The following is a 21,548-nucleotide window of genomic DNA, read 5'->3' on the forward strand; positions in this document are numbered from 1 at the left end:
AGGACACAAAACTGAGATTTAACCTTTTATGCATAGTTGTGATTGCATGACTTTCGTTTAGTTTCCATATTCAAACTTTCAGAACTATCAATCGCTTGAAGATGGCAGATTTTTGTGTGACCTGTGTGTGTGTGCAGGAGAAAACAAATCCAGGTAGTGATGATAATTGATGATAAGTGTTATAAATGAGCACAGAGCTTTCTTCATAATTAGAAAAAAAAAGTGGGAAAATATGTGAAGTGTTTCCATACAATAAATAATCCGTTTTCAATTAATGTGCAGTCATTTGCACAGCAAATAAGACACTGAAACAAATGCAATAACTGACAAATATATTTACTTTTATAACTATAATAATTTATTTATGAAATATATCCACATATATATAAAATATATCATATATTTTGGCAAAGACCTCCCTTTCTTCGTTCAAACAAAACCTATTACCACTGTTTTAAGTCCATATAACCATTTATTTTTTTTACCATTAAGTTCCTTTTATTTTGCAGTTCTTGTTTTAGTCTCCATCTTCTGATAAAATATAATTTAATGTAATCTGGTTGCAGTTTAACTTATGCACCTTGGGGAAAGTCTGCATGAAGTTCAGTCAAACAAAAAAGCCCCAAACATCTCCAATGTCACAAGCAGGGGGGTTTCCTCTCTCTTTTTAAATTATATTACTGAACAAGGCTTTTTTTAGCTTACTCACTCTTGCATCCTCCTATAAAAATAAAAAAATAAGAATTCCATAATTTCTGAAGAAATCATTTCCATTGAGAAGTGTCCAGGGGTGGATATAATAATCTTATTGCCAAGTTTCCAAGTTGTTCAGTGAAGAGATAACAATGTGATTTAAAGTACTAGCAAAGATGAATGTATGAACTATGGATGATAATGTACGTAGTGCTTTGGATAGTATGTGGTCCAGTACAGTAAACTCTTGTGTGAAGTTTCATTTGAAGTTCCACAGTCCTGCCCTTTCATCTCTAGGAAATTCTTTGGGATTAATTATTGGAGTTCTGCTCATCAATTACAGCATGTCCCTAAATAATCACTGTAAATGTCTTTGAATGGAACTTCGTAGTGCAGGAATAATTTGTGCATAAATTTGGTAATCTATTGAATACTCAACGTATACTCTTAACTTGCTATAGTTTATAGTAATGTTTATATTAGATGTTCATATTTATTCTGCATAGATAATGTTATTTAAACATCTGCCACAGAGTTACAATATGATGATTCAGGCTTGCATACATTAACAAAGGAAACATTTTGTATCTGTTTATTCTTATTGAGCACCCACATACAGGCAACCTCTAACTCATCACCTTGTCCAATTACTGTTGCCCACACAACACTGGATGGATTCTTCAGACATGTAGCAAGCAGTAAAGTGAAACAGGATGTTTCTATCGTACTTTTTAAACCAGGTAGAAAAACGTTTCCTGAAACTCGCTGGAGTTTGGATCTGCCTTTGAATTTTTCTCCAGTGATGATCCGTTCCCTGCCAGGTTAGGTGACACAGATCCTTTACTGAGGTTCTCAGGAGGGGAGCATGGAGGGAGCTTCTTCATACAGGTTCACGTGCCCTCAGAATGGCACTGATGAAATGAAAGTGTTGCATACTGCTGAAGTCTCCGCTGGCATCAGACTGAAGCATCAATTTTGTCCATCTCAAGGGAGAGTTGTAGCTCAAGCTGTTGCTTCTGAGCTTCAGCAAGCAAATGTTAAAGCTGAAGAATCAAACAAACAAAACCTGCTGGGTTAATCCAAACTGCCCACATCCCGACAGAACTCTGCTTCATCTTTTTGATTATAAACACAGAGAAAATCCTGCCCAGATGCCCAGCCAGCTCTGCTTACATAACTGTAACAAAAAAATTCTAGGGACTTCCCTCCACAGCTATAATGCTGGGGGTAATGAGGCGATTTGTATTTATTTCTGAAGTTCCCTATTTCTAATGGCTGCTTCATTTCACCCAGACCTGGAAGTATTTGCTTATTGTGACACTGTTTTCATTTCTTATGTTGCAATAGTATTAAAGGTAGTAAGCACAGATTTGAAACTGGAATCTTCAGAAACTTGCTACGAGGTCACTGCAACCTCTTCATATCTGAAACTTAAAGCAGATTTATTTCCCCTCCAAATGTTTTTCCACAGCTTGTTTGGTTGCTGTACCTTGACAATGTCAGTTTTAGTGGAGCTGTGCACTGTCACGTGCAGCTTAAGTTGTACAGTGCTAACTGAGTAAAGAGATGATAGACAGGAACAGCTCTTACCCTTAAAAAAAAAAAAAGGTGGGACTTTTTCCAAAATGTGTGCTGGCTTATAGCCAGAGAATCCAATTCCTGAAGGAGCTGGAGCAGCAAGAGGAAGGTTGTAGTAATTGTGTGTAATACATTGTATTTAAAAAAAAAAATCTACTGGGCCAAATCTGCCCATAATGTTCAAATGAAAGAATTCAGGCTCACGAAAATACAAACAGAATTTTGGAGAAATATTTCTATTCAAGAGTAAACAGAAGTGGCCACCTGAGCTGTACCTGGCTGTTCAGAATCCTCCAAGCTCTGCTACTGAACGAACGCGTGCTCCTCTTCCCTGCACTGGTCCTTCTCTGTTGTTTTCACTGATCCGTGATTTCTGAGGATGAGAGAACTGTTAATTTCCCCCAGCGTTCTCATCCATTACCCTTACACACCTATTCAAGAAGTGACAGTGTCAGACTTTTCTTTAGATTGCATACAACTCTGCATTTTTCTTATTCTAAATGAATCCAATATTAAAAATGCTCTGACTTGTTCTGTTTAATGTCCCAGCTGGATAGGAGATCTGCTGTTTCAAGAATACACCATAAAGAGAAAACTGCACACAATAACTAAAGCATTACTGCGCTGAGTCTGGCTAGGACGGAGTTAATCAACTCTTGACACAGCAGCCCATGTGGTGCTGTGCTTTAGATTTGTGATGAAGTGTTGGCAGTGCACCACTGTTCTGGTACTGCTGACTGGTGCTTGCATGGCATCAAGGCTTTCTCTTTTTCCTCCTCTGTCCCCACCCCCAGAGCAGGCCAGCAGTGGCAAGAGATTGGGATGGAATAAAAGCAGGACAGGTAACCTGAATTAGCCAAAGCAGTATTCCGTAACATCTAACTTCATGCTTAACAGTAAACAGAAGAAGGGGGATTTTAGCTTTTACAGCAGCCATGGCTTGGCAAGTAGCTGGGCATCAGCCTGTGCAGGAGGTGGTGATACCCTCTGTGCTGCCTGTTGGTTTTTGGTGGTTTTTTCCCTCTTCACCTGTTAAACTGACTTTATCACCATGTTTGAGTTTTCTCCATTTTGCTCTTACCAACTTTTCCCTGATCCCACATGAGGGGGAAGGGAACAAGTGACAGTGTGAGTGCTTGGCTGCTACCCAGGGTCAGCCTATGCTACTAGATATGAGAATTTGATTTAAAATCAATACATTTCTCAATCAGCTTATTTTGATACACGCCATAATTAACTTGCATGAAATAATCAAATAATGTGGACAATTATTAAGAACAGGTACCCACCTTCTTCTGTCTTGCATTCTTCTGCAAAACTGCATACACTGTTTGTCATAAATATCCAAACAAGAGCACCGGAATGAAGGCTGGGAAATACTTTGATTCTGGCCTGTAGATCTTTTGCCTCTAAAGCTGCCTCTATAGTTGGAGAGCCCATATGGCACAGTCCTCCTGTTGGGACAACCACAAATGTTGTATATTTTAGGAGCCAATTAAGATATTTTAGGAAACAGAGCTAGTGATGCAAACAATAATGGCAAAAAAAAATCAGACCCTATGCTTATGTAAAGTTCTCCAATCACAACTTCTCAGACAACTCAAGCTTTTATGAAGCTATAAAGTAGCTAGAAAAAAACAACCTCAAAAGAAGTTTATTGCATTGTGTTTAGGAACGTGACCCATGGAGTCTCAAATGTGAGAATAAGCAAGGTGATCTTCCTTGCATGATCTCCCAGAGAAAAATCATGCAGATACATATTCTTCACAGCAGCAGACCAAGAAATAGTAAGAATTCTCTGTATTTCCTGAAGTCTGGCATGCTTTGTTCATTTGTGGATTATAGCCAGTAACATCAGGACAGGACATGCTTCATTACTCCGTGCCAATGTCTCAGAAGTTATTCTCCTAAACGTTGTGCAAGTATCTCAATAGCAGATTCACAGCACACAACGGCTGGAGACTCACCAAAGTTTCAGAGCACTCGAGGGCTGGGCTATGCAAACCACAGATCCACAGAGATCCAAGGGTAGAAAAAGGAGTGGAGGTGGGAGAAAAAAAGAGTTGGGGAGAGGAAATAAGAGTGGTTATAGCAGGGTTAGAGAGAGGTTATAGGGCAAGGTCTGAATAATCAGTCTGGAAGCGCTAACTTCATGTATGTGGACTTCTTTCGGCTGCTTTCATAAAAACATCGTTAGGCTATTAATTGGGAAGCAGCTAATCTTCCATTTTCCCACACTCATGGTGGGCTAAAAGGTTTAGAAGCATTATTTTTGTAATCTCTGCAATAACTTCTGATGTAACATCAGTTCTGCTGATGCAAATCAGTTATTCAAACCTCTGCACTGCTGCTAGTACGTACTAGTTTGTAACAGCCTACCTCATCTTCCACAGCCTGGAGCACAGCACGCCCATCATACATGGATCTATCCCAGAAAGATACAAAACCAGAAGCAGTGTTTCTGTGTGCTAGCAACCATTAGAGCAGCATCTGCTACTGAAAGACCTTCCGCTTAACATCTGTGCAGAAACTGTTCTGTATCTTCAGCACTTCCTTCATTCCGTGGCTGTGCCTCAACACCAGAGAAGATCAAGAATATGCAAATTAGTCCTAAGACTAAGAGTTGATTACTCTGAGTTGATTTTGTCCCTTTGTCTCATGCAGTCGTTTGAGAAGCTGTCTGTTGTCCTCAGGGTTAGGGGCAAGTCTCCCTTTGTAACTAAACAGTATTAGTAATTTCATGCTGCCATGTTTTGTGTGTCTGTTCTACACTGTTCAGAGTAAGGAATGATAACTGGCTAATGCAGATAGCTTCTGCCAGAACTGTTATATAGTCATATTTTAGATAATTCTTTTTTTGCTGCTGGCTTTCAGAGACAGAAACATGGAGAAGTTCCTGTATTTTTAAAGGTGAGGAATGCTGGAAACTCTCCGGGAAAATTCTGTTATTCAACTTCTTGCTCAGATTTAGGCTGGAGTGAAAGAAGGAATTTTGCTTGGTCTAACCAAATGTGAAACCCCTATTTCATGGCAAACAAATTGCAAAGGGATAAGGAACCTTTCACCGCTCTTACAGATGTCTTTCTGCACTGTATTAACAGGAAATAAAATACTGTGGTATTTTATTATTGTTATTTGAAGAGGTTCCTCGTTGAGTCCACTTTTCCAACATATGATACCTTTTTTCTTATTCTAATTATGTAAATGCATCTCTCTGTGGGACCAGGCTGTGGCTTGGCCTGTGTCAGAGGTTTTGCCTTCCCAGCTGGAGAGGCAAAAGGGCACACGTGCTTTTGTCCTTAGTTGCTGCAGTTCGCAAGTCATAATCAACTTCAATTTCACATTAATAGCTCAGTATGGGAACTGTGGGCCCATTACATGTCTGCTGGCTTTCTTAAGAGACAGTAAATTCCAAGAGACTGGCAGGGGTGGCCAATATGGTGTAATTACAAGTGATAAGAACCATGAATCGCAGCCCTGAGCAAAGGAGGAGGCTGATATTTCAGATAACACTTCTGATCTTTCTAATGAAGCGCCTTCTGTTCTATGCAACTTGCAAGCTTGATGCATAGTTAGAGTATGCTTCATAGCTAAGAAAACGTATTCAAGAGCACTTCATTCTCAATGGTCCAAAAATAAATGCAAATGCAAAGTTTTCAAGCATAAGAATTCTATCTAGAATGCCCAAGCAAACATTTTTGTGAGTTTATGTGCTCGTTTATTAATCGGAGATGGAAATGTAATCCTTCTCCCAGTATGTCTGTTCTTAATTTCTAAGGCAAAAATTCAAAACCAAAGGAGATGAACTTCAATAGTGTCTCAGAGTCTTTTCAGCAGGATTCAGAAAGAGCTACATAATATGGCTGGTGTTTTCTTGCCTGTCAGGTACTCAGATGCAACTCATAAATCACACCATTTAAGCAAATGCTAGTATGTGCATGGCTATCATTCCAGCAGCTGAAAATGTTACTATTTCAAGTTAGTTCATGCCACTTTCTCAGTACTTCAGAAGTGAGAAGAGATGCCAGAGAGATTCATTTGAACAAGTATCAGAAGCATTTGCCTAGCAGCATTACTTAATCTTAGATTGTTACAGGTGATTAGCAAAAGGCTGCTTGTGCAGGAAATTATACGGTGCTGCAATGCTCGGGTTCAAACTGACAGATGTAGAATCTCAATTTCAGTATGCTCAGTGGAAATTATTATCAGCATTTAATTGCCAACCAAGCATCTGCTTAGCTAAGAAGTCACTTTGCTTTTCCTTTCAGGTGAGGTATCTCTCTTCTTTAGTCAAAGCTTGCTGGCTTTCACATACCAGGGCAGTCTGTCTCCCCACAGCGAAGATGAGGGACACCTGAACTAGGCAGAGGCCCATTTCTTGGCTAGCCTCTTGCTGGGCTTCTGGGGATCCTGAGCAACCAGTTCCCCTGCACTGTGTTCCTTGTGGTTATGATCAGCTCCCTCAGCACGGGCTCAGAGCCAGTTAGGAAATTTTTGAAAACTTCTGTTAAGACCCACAGATTTAAAGAATTAAAGAAAAAATGTCTGCACAAGTATGGCCTGACCTTCAAATCAGTACCCATCACTTTTTCCTTCTGGAGAACAGAATTCTCCTAAAGCAGCAAAATGGGTTTCCGCATATTAAAGAGCAAATGGGCACTGTGTCCTTTATGCCTTTTTTCTCTCCAAGGAGACCAAGCAAACCCATGCAATTCTGGATCAGCCTATACAATTGGGATCTGCAAATCAGTCAGATGCACTCTGGACCATTTCTGTACTTGCACCCACAAAACACAACATAAAAGCTCTGCTACTGAAAGTCAACTGACTTTTGAAGCAAGCTTTTGCCTTTAAATTAACAGATATAGGCTTTTTTTAAAAAAAAAAAAAACACAAGTCCTGAGTGATGGTTGAAACAGTCATTCTAAACCTGAGATACTGGCACAAGTTTCCAAAGAAAGAACTGCCCACAGAATGACCACTACCTTCGAGTCTAATTGGGAAGAGTACAGTTTGCTTATGTCCTGCTGTCCCTCATTCATACTATGGTGAACGTTCAGAATTCAGGCAGCTGAATCCAAACGGTTTATTTTAATTCTTATAACATGTGGCTGAGTTTCTCATGCTGTGTTATAATTGACCTATGAGCTGCTATTATTTTCTACTTTCCCAGCCACTTAAGCGCAGTAGATACCTCCAGGGCACTTGAGAGTTTCAGCCAAAACAAAGGGATGAGGGGGTTGCAGCATTCATCTTAGATGCTGTGATTTCAGTATTCAGCAATATATTTTCTGGCAGGTATCCAGGCCAGCAAGGCTCCCAACTGTCTCCAATGTTCTCAGACAATCTTAACATGTATGAGATCCCTGCAAGGACCACTGAGAACAAAGAATGCCAAAAGAAAGCAAAAATTAACACAGTACAAGTAAACCCAAACCCATCTAGGATTAGAGATGTTGGGGAAAATAACAGATATTTCTACGTTCAATTTCACATAAAGCTACTGCAGGAGAGAAACTGGCTGCTCCTAAAGTTCACTCCAGCTGTCTGCAAGAGGTATAATTTGTTTAAATGTGAGAAGTTTACAACAGGATTTCCTCCTCTAATATCTATTTCTCTTCCTCCTCATTTAAGATGTAAATGCAGTGCTCTTCAGGGATGTTCTTCAGAGAAGACTCGGACATCTTGGTCTTGTGTCATTCTAATCATGTGCTCTATCCAGAGAAATTGTACGTTTTCTAATTAGCTGTTCACAGTTAAAATTATTTTCAGATGAGATAAAGGTGTGGCTGTAGAGTGTAAAAACTTGTTTATTTCCCACCTCCTCCTTTTAGTAGTAGTCACTGCTCCTGTACATCTACATAGGCTACTGTTATGCAGAAAGCTCTAGCTCCAAAACCTTGCTGGATTTGGTTTTTCTTTCACTGTTTTTTTTTTCTTTTCTTTTCAGTCTTATACTTTTAATTAATACTTGCTAATTTGGGAGGACCCCAAATTAATTAGTTATTGCTAACTTAGGCAGTAAGCCAGGACTGCACATATCTACTTCAGCATACAGCCTCACTGATCAGATGAGTTCTTTGATTTACTTCCTGCTGGGATTCTATGGTATCCAAGTAACTACTGTGAGAGAACTGAAGGCAGATTGTTTCCCTGGGCATCTTCCTTTAGCATCCCAGCAGCCTTAAAACAACGCAGGCTTGAGCAAAACCCCACTATCTACCTAGCAAAATGCACACCTGCCTATTCACCTCAGACTCAGTTACCCAGTGTTGTCACAGTCAACTGAAAAATGAAAACGGGCTGCATGCACAGTGTGCAGTATTTCTAGAAAGTGAGAAATGCGATGTGGAGGACACTTGTGCCTTGGTGCAGTGCTGTGAACAGCCAGTCAAACCACAGCAGGTGACAAGCACACTTGTAGCTGTTGTTATCAGCTGCAGTTTGGGTTTGGCTGGCAGTCATAGGAAAGTTCTTATCCAGGATGCTTTCTGGGGAAGATTCTGTTGGGGGGTCTTCACAGTACTTCTCTTGACAAAAGCACAGGAAACCCAGCATGAGTGGAAGTGTGATTTCTGTTCAGCAGTAGAACAGAGAGGTAGAACTGGGCTTCAAAGAAGAAGCCCATAAGAAATAAGTAGTACCTTATTTCTTATACAAGAGCTGGTGGCCATGCAGTCCTTTTTACAAAATAAACTGATTCAAAAGTCGATGAATTAATCAATATTGCAGTGAATGTATTCTTCATTTCTAAATCACAGGAGAGGACTCATGTTTAATTACGACAAGGTTATGTACAATTCTTTGCGTGAAATTATATAAATGCCTATAATTTCACAAGCAAAGACAACTCAGCAGTACAACCTGCATCAAAGCAGATCTGGAGAATAATTACATCATAAATGAACAGCCAAATCAAAACAGATGCTTTTTTTATTAAAAGTCTTACTGTAAATTTTAATTTCGGCACTAGAAATCCTTATCTTGTAGCCAGCAGAAGGATGTTACGTGTTTCCTCTATCAAATGTGATCAGAAAAACATCTGAGTTGAATGAAACTTGGAGTGCATTTCTTCAGACTATTGTTTAACATGAATACCTCTCTCAAAACAGCAGTTCCCATATCCTTCAGTACCTCACACCAGTTCTGATCTGCTCCCAGTTTAGTGGCAAGTGCTGTGATTGTTATTTAAAAAAATACATAACTGGTGTAGTATTTTCTGTCTGTGAGGCCCGAGCTCCCGTTACTCCTTTTTCTTCCTCTGACAGGCAGGGAATGTCATCAGTGAGGGGGCAGCTCTAAAGCAAATAGACTGGCGTAAATCACAAAAGTCAAGAACGGCTGAAAAATAAGATAAACAAAGTGGCAAATGGCAGGATTTTCAAGGCAAAACTTGGAGTATTTATTCTAGTTCCTGAAGTTCCCACAGAAAACACTTCCAGCGCATGCTTCTACCGTTCCCTGCAGCTTGTAGAGTTAAAACCCACTGCTGGTTTAAAAACAAAGCAAGCAAGAACCTAGGGGAAAACAAATAGCCTTAAACTTTAAGGCTGATGAAAGTGACTGTGGTTTGATGGATCTAGAGAATGCCTATTCTTTGTTTATTCTTAGAATTAGACCAACATGAGCAGCTGTAGAGAAATGTCGAGGCACCAGCTATTGGTGTGCCTCATCCCTGACCCCATCCTCTGTGGGGCTGGGTCCCACAGCGCCGTGGGATTTAGTCTTTAGAGCCAAATAATAATTGCAGGTCTTTCTGAGGATACTGCTGTTAGGACATCAGTACCTCAAGTTGTGTAAATAAGGCTCTCAGGAAGAGGATATATTCTACGTTTAGATGTGGAGGGCGTGCAAGCTGTGCATGTGTCAAAGACATTTAAGGTGAACATTGCTGAACAGTGCGGGGTGAGATCTCAAAACAAATTAGTTTAAGAGCAGTTGGTTAGGAGAAATGAGCAGAACACAAAGCAGGAGAGTGTGAATTTGGGGCAGCTGCTGGAATGGGAATTGTTTCAATTGGACAGAAGACATTCACTAAAAACCAAAGCCATTCCTACTTATTTAACTTAGGATAAGGGAACACTGGATCTAGTTCATCCAAGAGAGTATTATGACCCTTGTTTTCAAAGAGAATAGGCATGCGAAAAGCAAGCTGAGCTATTTCTTAGCCTAGAAGAATCTTGCATTTAAGTTAAAGATTGTGTCATTATATTGCATTACTGAACTACTCTGAAGGTGTTTTTCCTCAATGTTAATATTTATCTTGCTGCTTTCAGAATTCTGATTGTGCAAACGACTTGCACTGCTCTCGCTAATAAGGTGCATTTTAATAAAGGCAAATGAGAGGCAAACTGACTTGTCTATGTAAGAATATGCATGAAAGCTGAAGGCAGACAACAGAGATGTGAAGTCAGTGTGCAAAAACAGAAGTGTTAAAGGATTTAATTTGAAACCTGTGGGCTGTGTTTGTAATAATGGCAAAGAACAAGATGTCAGGAGGCTTATCTGCCATGAATGTGTGAGGTTAAAGCTGTGCTAACTCACAGTGTGAAGTCAATACATGATTTACATATGCAGGAAAAATAACTGCTTGTATAATCAGCCTAATAATCAAACCAGATTGTTCATCATGAACATATTACTGTTGTGAACTTATTACTGTTTTCAGTAAATTGATTTGAAATACTCTCCCTTTGATGAAGTTCTGTGCAGCTTTTTGTCATAGAAAAATCTTCCAGCTTTTAGAGTCAGAGATTTACCATCTCATTTAAGTTTTCAATAAAACAGTTGTAACTTAAAAGAAAAAAAATAGTTAACATTCCTTACATCAATTCCTTTTATCTGCTTTATGCCTGATTAATTTTTTTCAGCAATGAGTATGGCCACAGATTCCATAGTTTTATTTAATTAATGGTTACTGGCTTGCTAAGATTTTTGTTTTGTCATTTGGGCTGCATTAGGACAAGTGATGCACGTGCACAGTCTAATTTGGAAGTCTTCAAATGTAAGGCAAACTTCATGCACAAAGTAAACGCAATTAAACATAAGATTCATTACTTGATCACTTCTTTTGGCACTTGGTTCTGATGGTGAACCGTGTGTGCCATTAAACAGATCAACTCTGCCTGGCCTGCAGCCACTCTTTCATCATGATGCCTTTGGCTAGGCAGAACTTTCAGTCTGATCTATTAAGATTATAAGCAAATGCTTAATTGTTTTACAGAACAAGAAATCTTTAGCTGTGTTCCTTTATTTCCAGTAATATACAGGACAGTGTGTATATTTACCTACTGATGGAGATAATTCTCAAAAAATAGTGGAATAACAATACAATAAGGGTGAAAAGTTCTTTCAGTAAGATTATTCAGGCTTCCTTTCAATAAAACACAATCTAAGTACAGAGGATCAGAGCAGCAAATGCAAAGATAATAGATCCAATTCTTGCTCTCACTTTATCCATCCAATTCTGCTGATTCAGAAATTTATGTAACTGGGAGACAGAACTGTTAGATTACGTAAAGTGGTTTTTATAACATGGCCACAGAATTCATTCAGTTACTCCTCCTGTGAGCATAAAGAAATACAACATAAACTTTTGCTTTGATTTAGCCTCGTCAAGAAATCTGGTAGTTTGAGTGAGGAAGTGCCCTGACAAACATTCATCTATGCTAATTCTCCTTAGAAAGTTTCTGGACTATTGCCACAAATTCTCATTATACTTTATGTCAGAAGGCCACTTTACTATCTGATACTGTGTCCTCATAACAGCGTTACTTTCCTACAGTACTTTTAATTGTTTCCTAGTTATTCTGAGCATCTGTCGTGTTTCATGCTTACTAACATTGATGTCATTAACTGAAACGCAGAACCCCTCTGAAGAAGTGCTTTCCTCAATACGTGGAATTAAGCACTAAGCTGCAGCTGTGTTACATCAGTAGGTACTGTTTAAAAGACAAGTCATTCTTCCTCTCTTAAAATGGCTGTAACTATAGATCAAGATATGAATCAAGATAAGCATAATTAGTAACGTGATAAAAAACACACTGCAAACTAATTCTGAGTAACCAATCTTATCAGTGAGAACAATTTACCAGCTTTTAATTATCTTTATTGTGATATGTTAACTGTTGTCTGCACCACATAATTGCGTTACTCTGTTCTGATTTAGCAGACTTTCTTTAGGACTACTTCTGTCTTCAGACTGTCACTGTTCCCAGCATGAAAGCCCTACACTGTCGAAATAGCACTGGTGAGCTCAGTGCTCTGGATTCACCCAAATGGTTCACAGACAAGTAGAAAGCAATACTCAAACGTATGCACAGACCATTTCTCATTTAATTGGGAATAGCTGCAGTCAAACAGTGCACATTCTGCCATCACATGCTCTTCTTCACCTATCAACTTGCTGATCTTTCTCAGAGAGGGCAGAAATAGGATTTGTACTGGAAAGGCCTCTGCCTCAAGCACTGCTTTCATTGAAATTTTAACCATTTTCTCAGGGAAGGAGAGACAGTGATTTGTTTTGGATATAACACAACAATGCTTAATAGCATCTTCTGTTGGAAAGAATAGGGGAAAGAAACTAGGAAGTATAGTTTGTGAAGTGTGGACAAAAGAGTAACCTGGACAAAGAAAATATTAGGGAATTTTTGCCAAGAAATGATAAAGTACAGGATATAAATCAAGAGAAATGAGAAAGGGAAAAAAAAATAGAAAAGAAGCATAAAGTAACAATAACATAGTAAAAGGCAACTGCAGTGTTTGATGTAAGAAATAAAACTGAAAAAGGTACATTAGAAGCAAGTAAGCAGGAAGATCAGAATCAACAGCTTTCAGGGTTGGGTACCAGCACAGGCTGCCCAGGGCCACAGCACCCAGTCAGAGCCCACAAAGCATTTGCACAATGCCCTCAGACACAGGGTTTGACCTTTTAGGCAGCCATAGAATGGGTTGGGTTGGAAGGGACCCTAAGGATCATCAAGTTCCAACCCACCTGCAGCAGGCAGGGCCACCAACCTCCAGAAGTCCTGTATGAAGCCAGGAACTGCACTCGATCCTCGTCCTTCCCATTTCAAGACATTTCATTCTATTTAAGAAACATGCTCCAAAAGTTTACTGACTTGTAACCAAGAGAGACACATCTAGATGCAAATCAGTGCACCTTTAGGAGTAGAGGTACCAGCAATGGACACAAAACACCTTTACGCTTTTTGGTCAGGTTGATGGTTAGACATGAGGAACACAAAGGTCTTTTCCAACCTTAAAGGATTCTGTGAAAACCTCTTTTTTTCCAACAGATTTTTCTGGTTTCCTTGTCAGTGTTTGATCCTCAAAGATACATTTGAGCCACATTTTTATTAGTAAACATTAAAATTCTCAACAGCATGCACACGGCAACATGAAAGCCCTGTTTATAAACAGATGTGCAGTCTGTACAGATCCAACGTTTACTTCCATTAAGAAGTTGTGTAGCTTGTTCAGTATATCAACAGGCAGACCTGATGTCTCTCATTCACATTCAGAAATACATTTACATACCTGAGAGCTATGCTGTTATTTTATGTACAGTTGATTTTGGATTAGAAAGTTGTGAATCATAGGCCCAACAGCTTAATATCTGAATTATCTTAAATACCTCATTGCTATTGCTATATATAACATCAAAATGCTTTACATCTCATTCTCTACTTTAAGTATTTGTTGTAAGGGTGGATGTTCATTGAGTGACATCATCTGGAACGGCCACAGCCACATGTTGATAGTTGGGCTAGATGATCTATTGGTCTTTCCAACCTCAATGAGTTCATGATTCTGTGACATGTCTCTTCCAGTTAAGAACACTCCGCATCAGTGAATTAATGCTCACAATTAATTCTGAAGGACTGCATACAAATTTTCCTAACGGAATGAAAGCAAACAAATAACTCACTGACTTCTGTGAACATATTATACGTTCAGGCTGGTAGAATTTCAAAGGACTTGTCATCCCACATGGCCTCGACTTGGGATGTGCAAGAGAATTTGCAAATTCAGTGCTGTAAATCCTATTTAAGTTAACTTACTCTACTGCTACTTTCTGTCCTTTTCTACTCCTTTTGTTATTTTAATCTGATGCTGTGCAATTGATCCAAAGGAGTACAAGGCTAACAGAAACATTCCCAAATTGCAGTCAGTGCAGTACTTGGGGTGAGAAGTCTCAGTCATACAGCTCTAAGTATCCGACTGCTGAAGCTCATTAAATGAACTCTAATGTTAGATTCATCAGCTCTCCTGATGACTTTTCAATGAACTGATCACTTGAGTTTCTACAGGACTGATACCATTTAGCCTGTGAAAATCTTAACATCCTTGAACTGAGTACCTATTTTAGTTATCAGACAGGATATGTACAGTGGCCCAGGAGGACGCAAACCCTTTGGCTGTAGGCAAAGCGTCACTCTTCCTGGACCATTTTTTCCAATTGGATGCTGTTTGTACCAGCTCCTGCCTTACTGGGAGCGCTTCACCCCTCTGACCCGGGAGAAACTCAGAATTTCCACTTCGTGGGAAACATTATGTTTTCAAAAACTGTTTTTATTATGGATTGAAACAAAAGCTTGTTTACCGTTCCCATAAACATAATTATCCGAGACACTTTTGTAACGCTTTATGTCTGGTACGCTGAGGTTTTCAAAAATTAACGTCAAAGCATTTTCCGCCGTGCTTTTTTTATCAGAAACAGCACAACTGCACAAAAAGGAACAAACTGCTATTGTTCCTTTCCCAAACAGTGGTTTATTAGGAACAGCTTTCTCCTCCAAAATACCAGCTCCTTCCCCCACGCCCGCTTTCCCTCAGCGCGGGGATGCGGAGCGAGCGGCTCTGCGTCAGCCCACGGAGCCCCGCAGGTGTCGGGTCGGGCACGGCCGCGAGGCAGCGCCCGGCGGTGCTGCGGGACCCCGCTGCCGGGCGGCCGCCCCTCGTCCCGCCCTGACCTCGCAGCGCGCGGCGCCGCCTCCCCCCGGCGGCCCTCCGGCCGAGCCCTGCCCTCCCCGGCGGGCGCCCCCCGCCCGTTGCCGCCCCGCGGCGGAGCCGAGCCCGCCCCGCAGCCCCCTCGCCTCCCGGCGACCCGCGCGGGGCTCCGCGCCCTTCGCGGCCCGGCCCGCCATTTCGCGGCCCGCCCGGCCCTCACTCACTCGGGGGTGTTGATCCAGATGATGTCGAGGTGGCAGTAGTAGACGCACTCCTTGTCTTTGTAGGTGTAACAAGTGCAGCGCCGTGCTCGGCGCCTCAGCACCCCGCCGTCCGCCTTGGCCCTGCCGCCGCCGCCCGGCACCGCCGCCGCTCCGCTCTCCTCCCGCTGCTTCTGCCCCAGCGCCGCCGAGCGCGGATCTCCGCCCGCCGGCAGGGAGCGGGGCCGGGGCGGCGAGGACCCTGCGCCGCGAGAAGGCAAGAACAGCGCTGAGCGACCCCTCGGCAACCCCGAGCCCTGCAGCCCCTTCCGCAACGGGACTCCGAGCACAGCGCTCCCGGCAAACTTTCCGAGCTCTTACGCGCACCGTTATGCCGTTACTCGGTGCAGTGCAGCCCCGCAGGTTGGGGAGCACGGCTGGAGCCGCTGGGTTCTTAACCCACGCACGGCCGAGTGATGTCTTTGGTGCCCAGTTAGATACCGCGCGTCGGACCGGGCTGCTGCCTTTTGAAAGAAGGAAAAAAAAAAAAAAAAAAAAAAAAAAAAAAAAAAAAAAAAAAAAAAACCAACCAACGAAGCAGCCTTTCTTTGTGTGCACGCGTGTAAACGGCAAAGAAAGAAAGAAATTCACGTTACCTGCAGTCGATGTAATTGTAAGTCCAAAGAGGAACAATAAGCCCAGCTCCATTAAACCCAAATTGCACGTTAGTTGACTGCAGGCAACGGTGAAGTGCAGAGGCGGCGGAGCCGTTCCGGACGGGCTCGCAGCGGCGTGCAGGCAGCGATATCCTCGGGCTGTCGGCACACGCTGCTCCGCAGCCGCTTCCCACGCGGCGGTGAGATCGGCTGTTCTCCCACGTAGTTCTTCCAGTGCAGGCTTAGTCCTGAAGGGGAGAGCGTTGTCAAAAGAAGGGAAGCTCCATCGCTCGGCTTTTCTCACACACACACACCTCCCACCCCACCCCCAAATCCGATCTCAGAAACCGGAGCTGCTGTTTCCCAGCTGCAGCCGCCTCCCGCCAGCGGACAGCTGCGGCCCCGGGGCGGGCTCTGCTGGCACTGCCCGCCCCCGGCCCGTCCGTGCAGGTGAGGCGCAGGCGGCAGCAGTGCGCGGCGCAGCCTGCTTTATCGGCAGCGGGAGGCGCGTCCCTCCTGGCGCTGCTAATGGGGCTCCTCGTCCGTCGCTTTTCAAAGGTCTGCAGTTTCAGGAATGCGGCTTGTGTGATAGGAACAAGAGCTTGTGATTCAAATCTGACTTTGGAAATTATGGAAGGGTTTCATACTGCATGCATACCTGGCACGTGTGCCTAGAATAAGACTGCTGTACGTGGCTCTGTTATCAGCATCTAAACCATTCAGTGCTAGTAGGCAAGATTTAAGGGCTAAAAGAGTCTATGTCCTTCACTGCAGTACAATTATAACCTATTACAGAGAGCGTGTGTTGTAGAGAGCTCACAGAGAAAGATTAGCAAATTTAATTGTCAGTATTTAAAATCAAGACATTCAGGTGTGTTTCAATAGAAAGAGCTGCAATCAGCATTTCTTTCATGCAGTTCAGTGTGTTCCTTAGAATCTGTTTCATGAGTAGGAAAGTCATTGCAGAATCACTCAGCTTACGTTACTTGAAGGCCTGATGCTCAACAGTTCTCTGCCACTTCGTATTCTTTTTCTGGCCCTGCCCCCAACCCCAGTTGTGGGCTGTTGAGCAGCACCACTTACAAAACATCATCGAGATGCCATGTCCTGTCAGTCTGTCAAACCATGCCACTGTCAGCTTCTAAAGTTTGAGAGTCCCAGGGGAGAACTTTGGTCTACCGTGTTCCCAACTAATAACAAAATCATGATGCTCGTTAAAGGCATTAATAGTTGGAGAGTTCCTTTCTCTCCAGTTTTGCTGACACCAGGGTTCTCTGTGGACAATGAAACGGCTTGGTTAGCATGACTTTGAAATGACAAGACTGCAATATAGCACTGAAATATCAGCAGCAATGCAAGCAGCTCTCCAAAGTATTGATAACGTTCAACCACCAAACAGAGCTGGGAAAGCGCTTTGGTAATTTTAGTTCTGATAATTTTAAATAGCTTCACTGCAAGTCTCTGATATCCTCATAACAAACACAGCAAATTTATGCAAATTCCTGGAATTAGTATTGCACTGAAATTCACGCTTAATCTAGCAAAGTTCTCACTTTCCTTATAGGACAACTAATTGCAGTGACCTTCATTTTCAGATACGCTGTTTTGCTGGATGCTGAGTTTGTGTGTATTAAAGTCATGCTTGCAGTGCATCAGCAGTGTTGTATGTCTGCTGCTATTTTGAAGATATAGTCACAAAGCACCTCTGAAAAAAAGAATATTTGTGATGTTAGTTCCATTACGTCTTAAGTAGACAAAGTAATTGCTTCAAGCCAGGCAGTTCTAGGTCTAGTACTCCAGTGCTGTTATATAGGATTGATTTTGATAGATGCTTGTGGTTGCATTTGAACTTCTCTGAAAAAAATAGAAGCTTGTTGTGCTGTTACTGTTTAACAGAATTCCTCTATGCACCCAATAGGAAGTACTGGTTGTTCGTTGCTGCTGTAATAAGCTGTGATATATTATTCCAAATTCTGGTTTATACACTTAATGCTATTTCTTGTGATGCAAAAAAAAAACAAAAAAAAAACAATGTAAAAACTATCACAGTAATAAAAAGTTTAAAATGGGTAACGTGTAACTGCATCATAGCTATGGGTGAACAAAAAAGGCAGAAAAGGTGTTGTGTTGTGAACTGATCCATGCAGATTTTCCAAAAAATACTCATCTGTGTTTTTAATGATATTTTGGAGGCCTCTTCTACATGGCCCTACTTTTTCTTCCATGTGTTTTTAAATACTGAAAAGCCAGGGGAGGCAACATCAGCACTGATACCGAATGCTGTGCAAACAGAAGAAGTAATAAAATATATTCTGAAATCAGCTATCAGGGTTCAGAAATTAGGAAGGGCAAAGTTGACTGTATTTAAGCTTTAAAAGAAGATAAGACGTAAGACTTATGTGGGAAGAAAGAGACTGTCATCAAAGGAATTGGTTCTTCTGGATGTTGTGGGCCTGATTCTCAGTTACACTGATTACCAAGTTATCTGTTTGTGCTACATATTACCTGTGAAATGATACTGGTTTTGTACATCTATTTGAGGAATATACTTCTATTTCATGAGGAAAAAAATGTTTTGTTTTCTTTGTTTTTCAAGCAGCTATGGAGGCAGATTCCCAAGAGACTGGAAGCAAATTGATCCGACCTATATTATTTTACAACTGTTTCTTTAGGTTTAACTTTCCAGATTCCATTTTATGTTTCAGCTTCCAAATCTTTAGGATGGATGGGTACTTCCAAAAATCTTGAGAGCTCTAGGCAAATGTATGGACTTAATCCTCTTCACACTTCCTAATCTCCTCATTTCCAACGTATTCCTTCCTGCCCCTGTGCAGGGCCAGCACAGCACTGCTGCAGAAATGCTCTCTACACGCAAGGGGAATTCCCCTGTGCCAGGACACTTCCCCATTCTTAGGCCACCCAAGCAGCTGAAGGGAAGGCAATCAGTAGACCTGTGCTGTTGCTGGGTGTAAATATTGTATATTTGAGAAGAACTTACAATTGGCTGAAAGGAGAACGTATCTTAGAGATGAGGTCAAGGCTGAAGGAGTCCTGGAATGTGGAACAGCTGTAACAGATGATGGTAGGAAAAGTAAGCTCAGATTCCGGATTTTATATTTGAAAACCCCGGACTGCCTTTTCAATTAGGAACATAATCTTGGTTTTGTTTAGTATTTCTCTGTCCCTTGTTATCCCTGCTTTATAAATACACTGCAGTGATTGTGAAGCAATCAGAGACCCTAGCAGTAATTCCACAGCATTTAACCTTTGTAACACAGGTGACTACACAAAACAGTTATGAGTTGTAAAGAAGTTCCAGATGTTTTTAAGTAACTTTGGTTACTGAGAGAAACCACTTGAAAAGCTAACCTTGGAGGAAACATTTACAGTAGAAATAAAGCCTGTATTTAAAATACACAGTAGAGTATGGCAGGGGGGAGGCATTTTTGGCACTGGTATCTATTCTTACAGCTTCACAGCAGGTCAAGAGGAAAACTTGATCAATACAGATATGATAATAAGCAAAAGCAACCAAACTGTTTATTGTGCTTGGATGCTATAAGGGTCTCTTTTCCCACTGTCCCGATTCTTAATCACAATATTCTTTTCTGTTAATGAAAGGAAAGGTCAGTTCACTGTGCAGTGTGTGTTTAGAAGCACATTCTGCATCATTCACGCAGTGCAAGCAATATAACAGATTGTAGCTGGTTGAAAAGCTGTGCAGAAATCAGTGGGTTCTTAAGAAAACGTTATCTTCTGCTTATTATTTTAGTTACTTTTCACTTGGGTTCTGTAGCCAGAAAACTGAAGTTAATCTATTCTCCCTCCTGTTAAAGACAGCCCTATTCAGATCCCTTTGATGTCAGTGGAAAGAATTCCATTTTTAGTGGCCTTTGAACCAGATGTAGTAAAAGGCAACTGATCATGTTGTATAGTTTGTAATTAGGTAACTTGCTTGAAGGAGGAGAGTTGTGTTACTTATTTCTCTTTTCCCACCGCTTTTATTATTGTTAATACTTGTGTGCAATCAGAAGTAGATAGTTGGTAAACACTGAAGAGGACAAGTGTCCCTGCTCTGACCATATTGCAATATTTAGATAAGAGCAGAGTAAGGAACGAGCTCCATGGCTGTTTTTTCAGCCTCCATAGCAATAGAGCAGTGGTACACATATTTAATGCTTTCTGCTTCTTTCAGCTGTTGTGAAATTTAGGAAGGAGTTTGCATAAGATAACATATCCTGCTGTTGTAATATGCTGGAGACAGAGCTCAGATCTCTGGATAAGGAATGCTGCATAAACATTAAGTGCTGTTATCAATGCCCACCACTCTCCCCAGGATCTGAACCTGACCTTACTTCCTGGATCCAAACAATCTCTGACTGAGGAAATAATGTGATTTTATAAGAATACAATTTACTGTTTTGTTACCTGCTTCATGTAACCAAATTGCTCGTGAATCTCTTATTTTCACATACATTTATTGAAATGCGGGCACGTTCCTAAAGAAAGAGAATTCCCTGTTAAAATATGATCAAGCTGAACACTTCTGTGTTTGTAAAGAATAGCGACTGAGAGCTGCCAGCAAGAAGCTGGAGGCTGAAAACTGGGCTAGTTGTCTTGCCAAAAGAACTTGGCACATTTACAAAATGAGGAAGGCAGAAGGGCAGACCACTTGTGAGGGCCATCCCATTCCAGGAGATGCACTGGCAGAAGGGGTGATGAGAAGAGGGAGGGAGTGGTGTGCACTTAGAAGGATTTGGGTTCTGGCCTGGTTTTCTTTCCTCAGCAGCCTGATAGGATATTTGTGGTCAGTTGTTTGTGCCATGAGTAATAGAAAAAAAACAAGGAAGGGGAGGTATAAAAGTAAGATGCAGGACAGCAGCTAGAGACTAGGTGTGCCTTGAAGAAACGGCTGGCCTTCAGGCTATTATCCAAAAAGTGAAATTTATATGCTTTTCTAACAACAATTCCTGGAGAGCTCCCCTTTTTGGGGTGCACATATCTGAAGCCTGTATGGGTGCCTTTGAAGAGGACATATTTTGCTTTCACTGGAAAGCCAAAGGATCAGAAACCGTGAGCCAGCTGTGCTGTATGGAGCAGAGTCTGCAGGGAGAAGCCACTATCAGGGATACACTGGACTGCCACTGGAGCGAGGTGGGAGTCTGCCATTGCCATTGCTGTGCTCCTAGCAGCTAGATGAAGCAACAGCTTATAGTGAACATGGCCATGATGCTGCTTTTTACCTTGGATTTTTGGCTTTCTTCAGGGACGTAGCTTTGCTGGAATAAGAGCCTAATGCTGGTGTTACCGATGATGTGGTTCCTAGTCCCTCTGGCTGTGAAGAGATCTTTACAACATCTGCTGGATTTTGAATTAATAAATCGGATTTTGCAGATAGGTTTGGTCTATTTATGTGGTAACAATTCCCATCTGCCTTGTTAATCGGTTTTGTTCTGTTTTTTTCTTAGTG

General features: G+C 41.5%; 1 protein-coding gene across 3 annotated transcripts; it reads right to left on the reverse strand.

Moving 5' to 3' along the window:
- Positions 1 to 412: 412 nt before the first annotated feature.
- EDN3 (endothelin 3) lies at positions 413 to 16,495 on the reverse strand. 3 transcript variants are annotated; one of them, XM_042884941.1, is made up of 6 exons: positions 16,405 to 16,495; positions 16,079 to 16,326; positions 15,447 to 15,684; positions 3,561 to 3,725; positions 2,547 to 2,644; positions 413 to 1,736 (listed from the first exon to the last, which is right to left on the reverse strand). In XM_042884941.1, the coding sequence occupies exons 2-5, from the start codon at positions 16,128 to 16,130 to the stop codon at positions 2,575 to 2,577; spliced, it is 525 nt and encodes a 174-aa protein (XP_042740875.1). In that variant the 5' UTR covers positions 16,131 to 16,326; positions 16,405 to 16,495; the 3' UTR covers positions 413 to 1,736; positions 2,547 to 2,574. The 3 variants fall into 3 exon arrangements, with proteins under 3 accessions (XP_042740875.1, XP_042740874.1, XP_042740876.1); XM_042884940.1 differs by having other exon boundaries at positions 16,079 to 16,454; XM_042884942.1 differs by having other exon boundaries at positions 2,536 to 2,644; positions 16,079 to 16,454.
- Positions 16,496 to 21,548: the final 5,053 nt, after the last annotated feature.

This window comes from Lagopus leucura, unplaced genomic scaffold, assembly GCF_019238085.1.
Source record: "Lagopus leucura isolate 7727_CA_CO unplaced genomic scaffold, USGS_WTPT01 Super-Scaffold_100047, whole genome shotgun sequence".
NCBI lineage: Eukaryota > Metazoa > Chordata > Aves > Galliformes > Phasianidae > Lagopus > Lagopus leucura.

What these genes read in the sequence shown, in the direction of transcription:
- EDN3 (XM_042884941.1), bottom strand. Translation starts at nt 16,130, where the DNA reads ATGGAGCTGGGCTTATTGTTCCTCTTTGGACTTACAATTACATCGACT. An exon ending in TACAATTACATCGACTGCAG is followed by an intron (nt 15,685 to 16,078) that starts GTAACGTGAATT and finishes CTCGCGGCGCAG; the next exon opens with GGTCCTCGCCGCCCCGGCCC. An exon ending in AGAATGCAAGACAGAAGAAG is followed by an intron (nt 2,645 to 3,560) that starts GTGGGTACCTGT and finishes TCTCATCCTCAG; the next exon opens with AAATCACGGATCAGTGAAAA.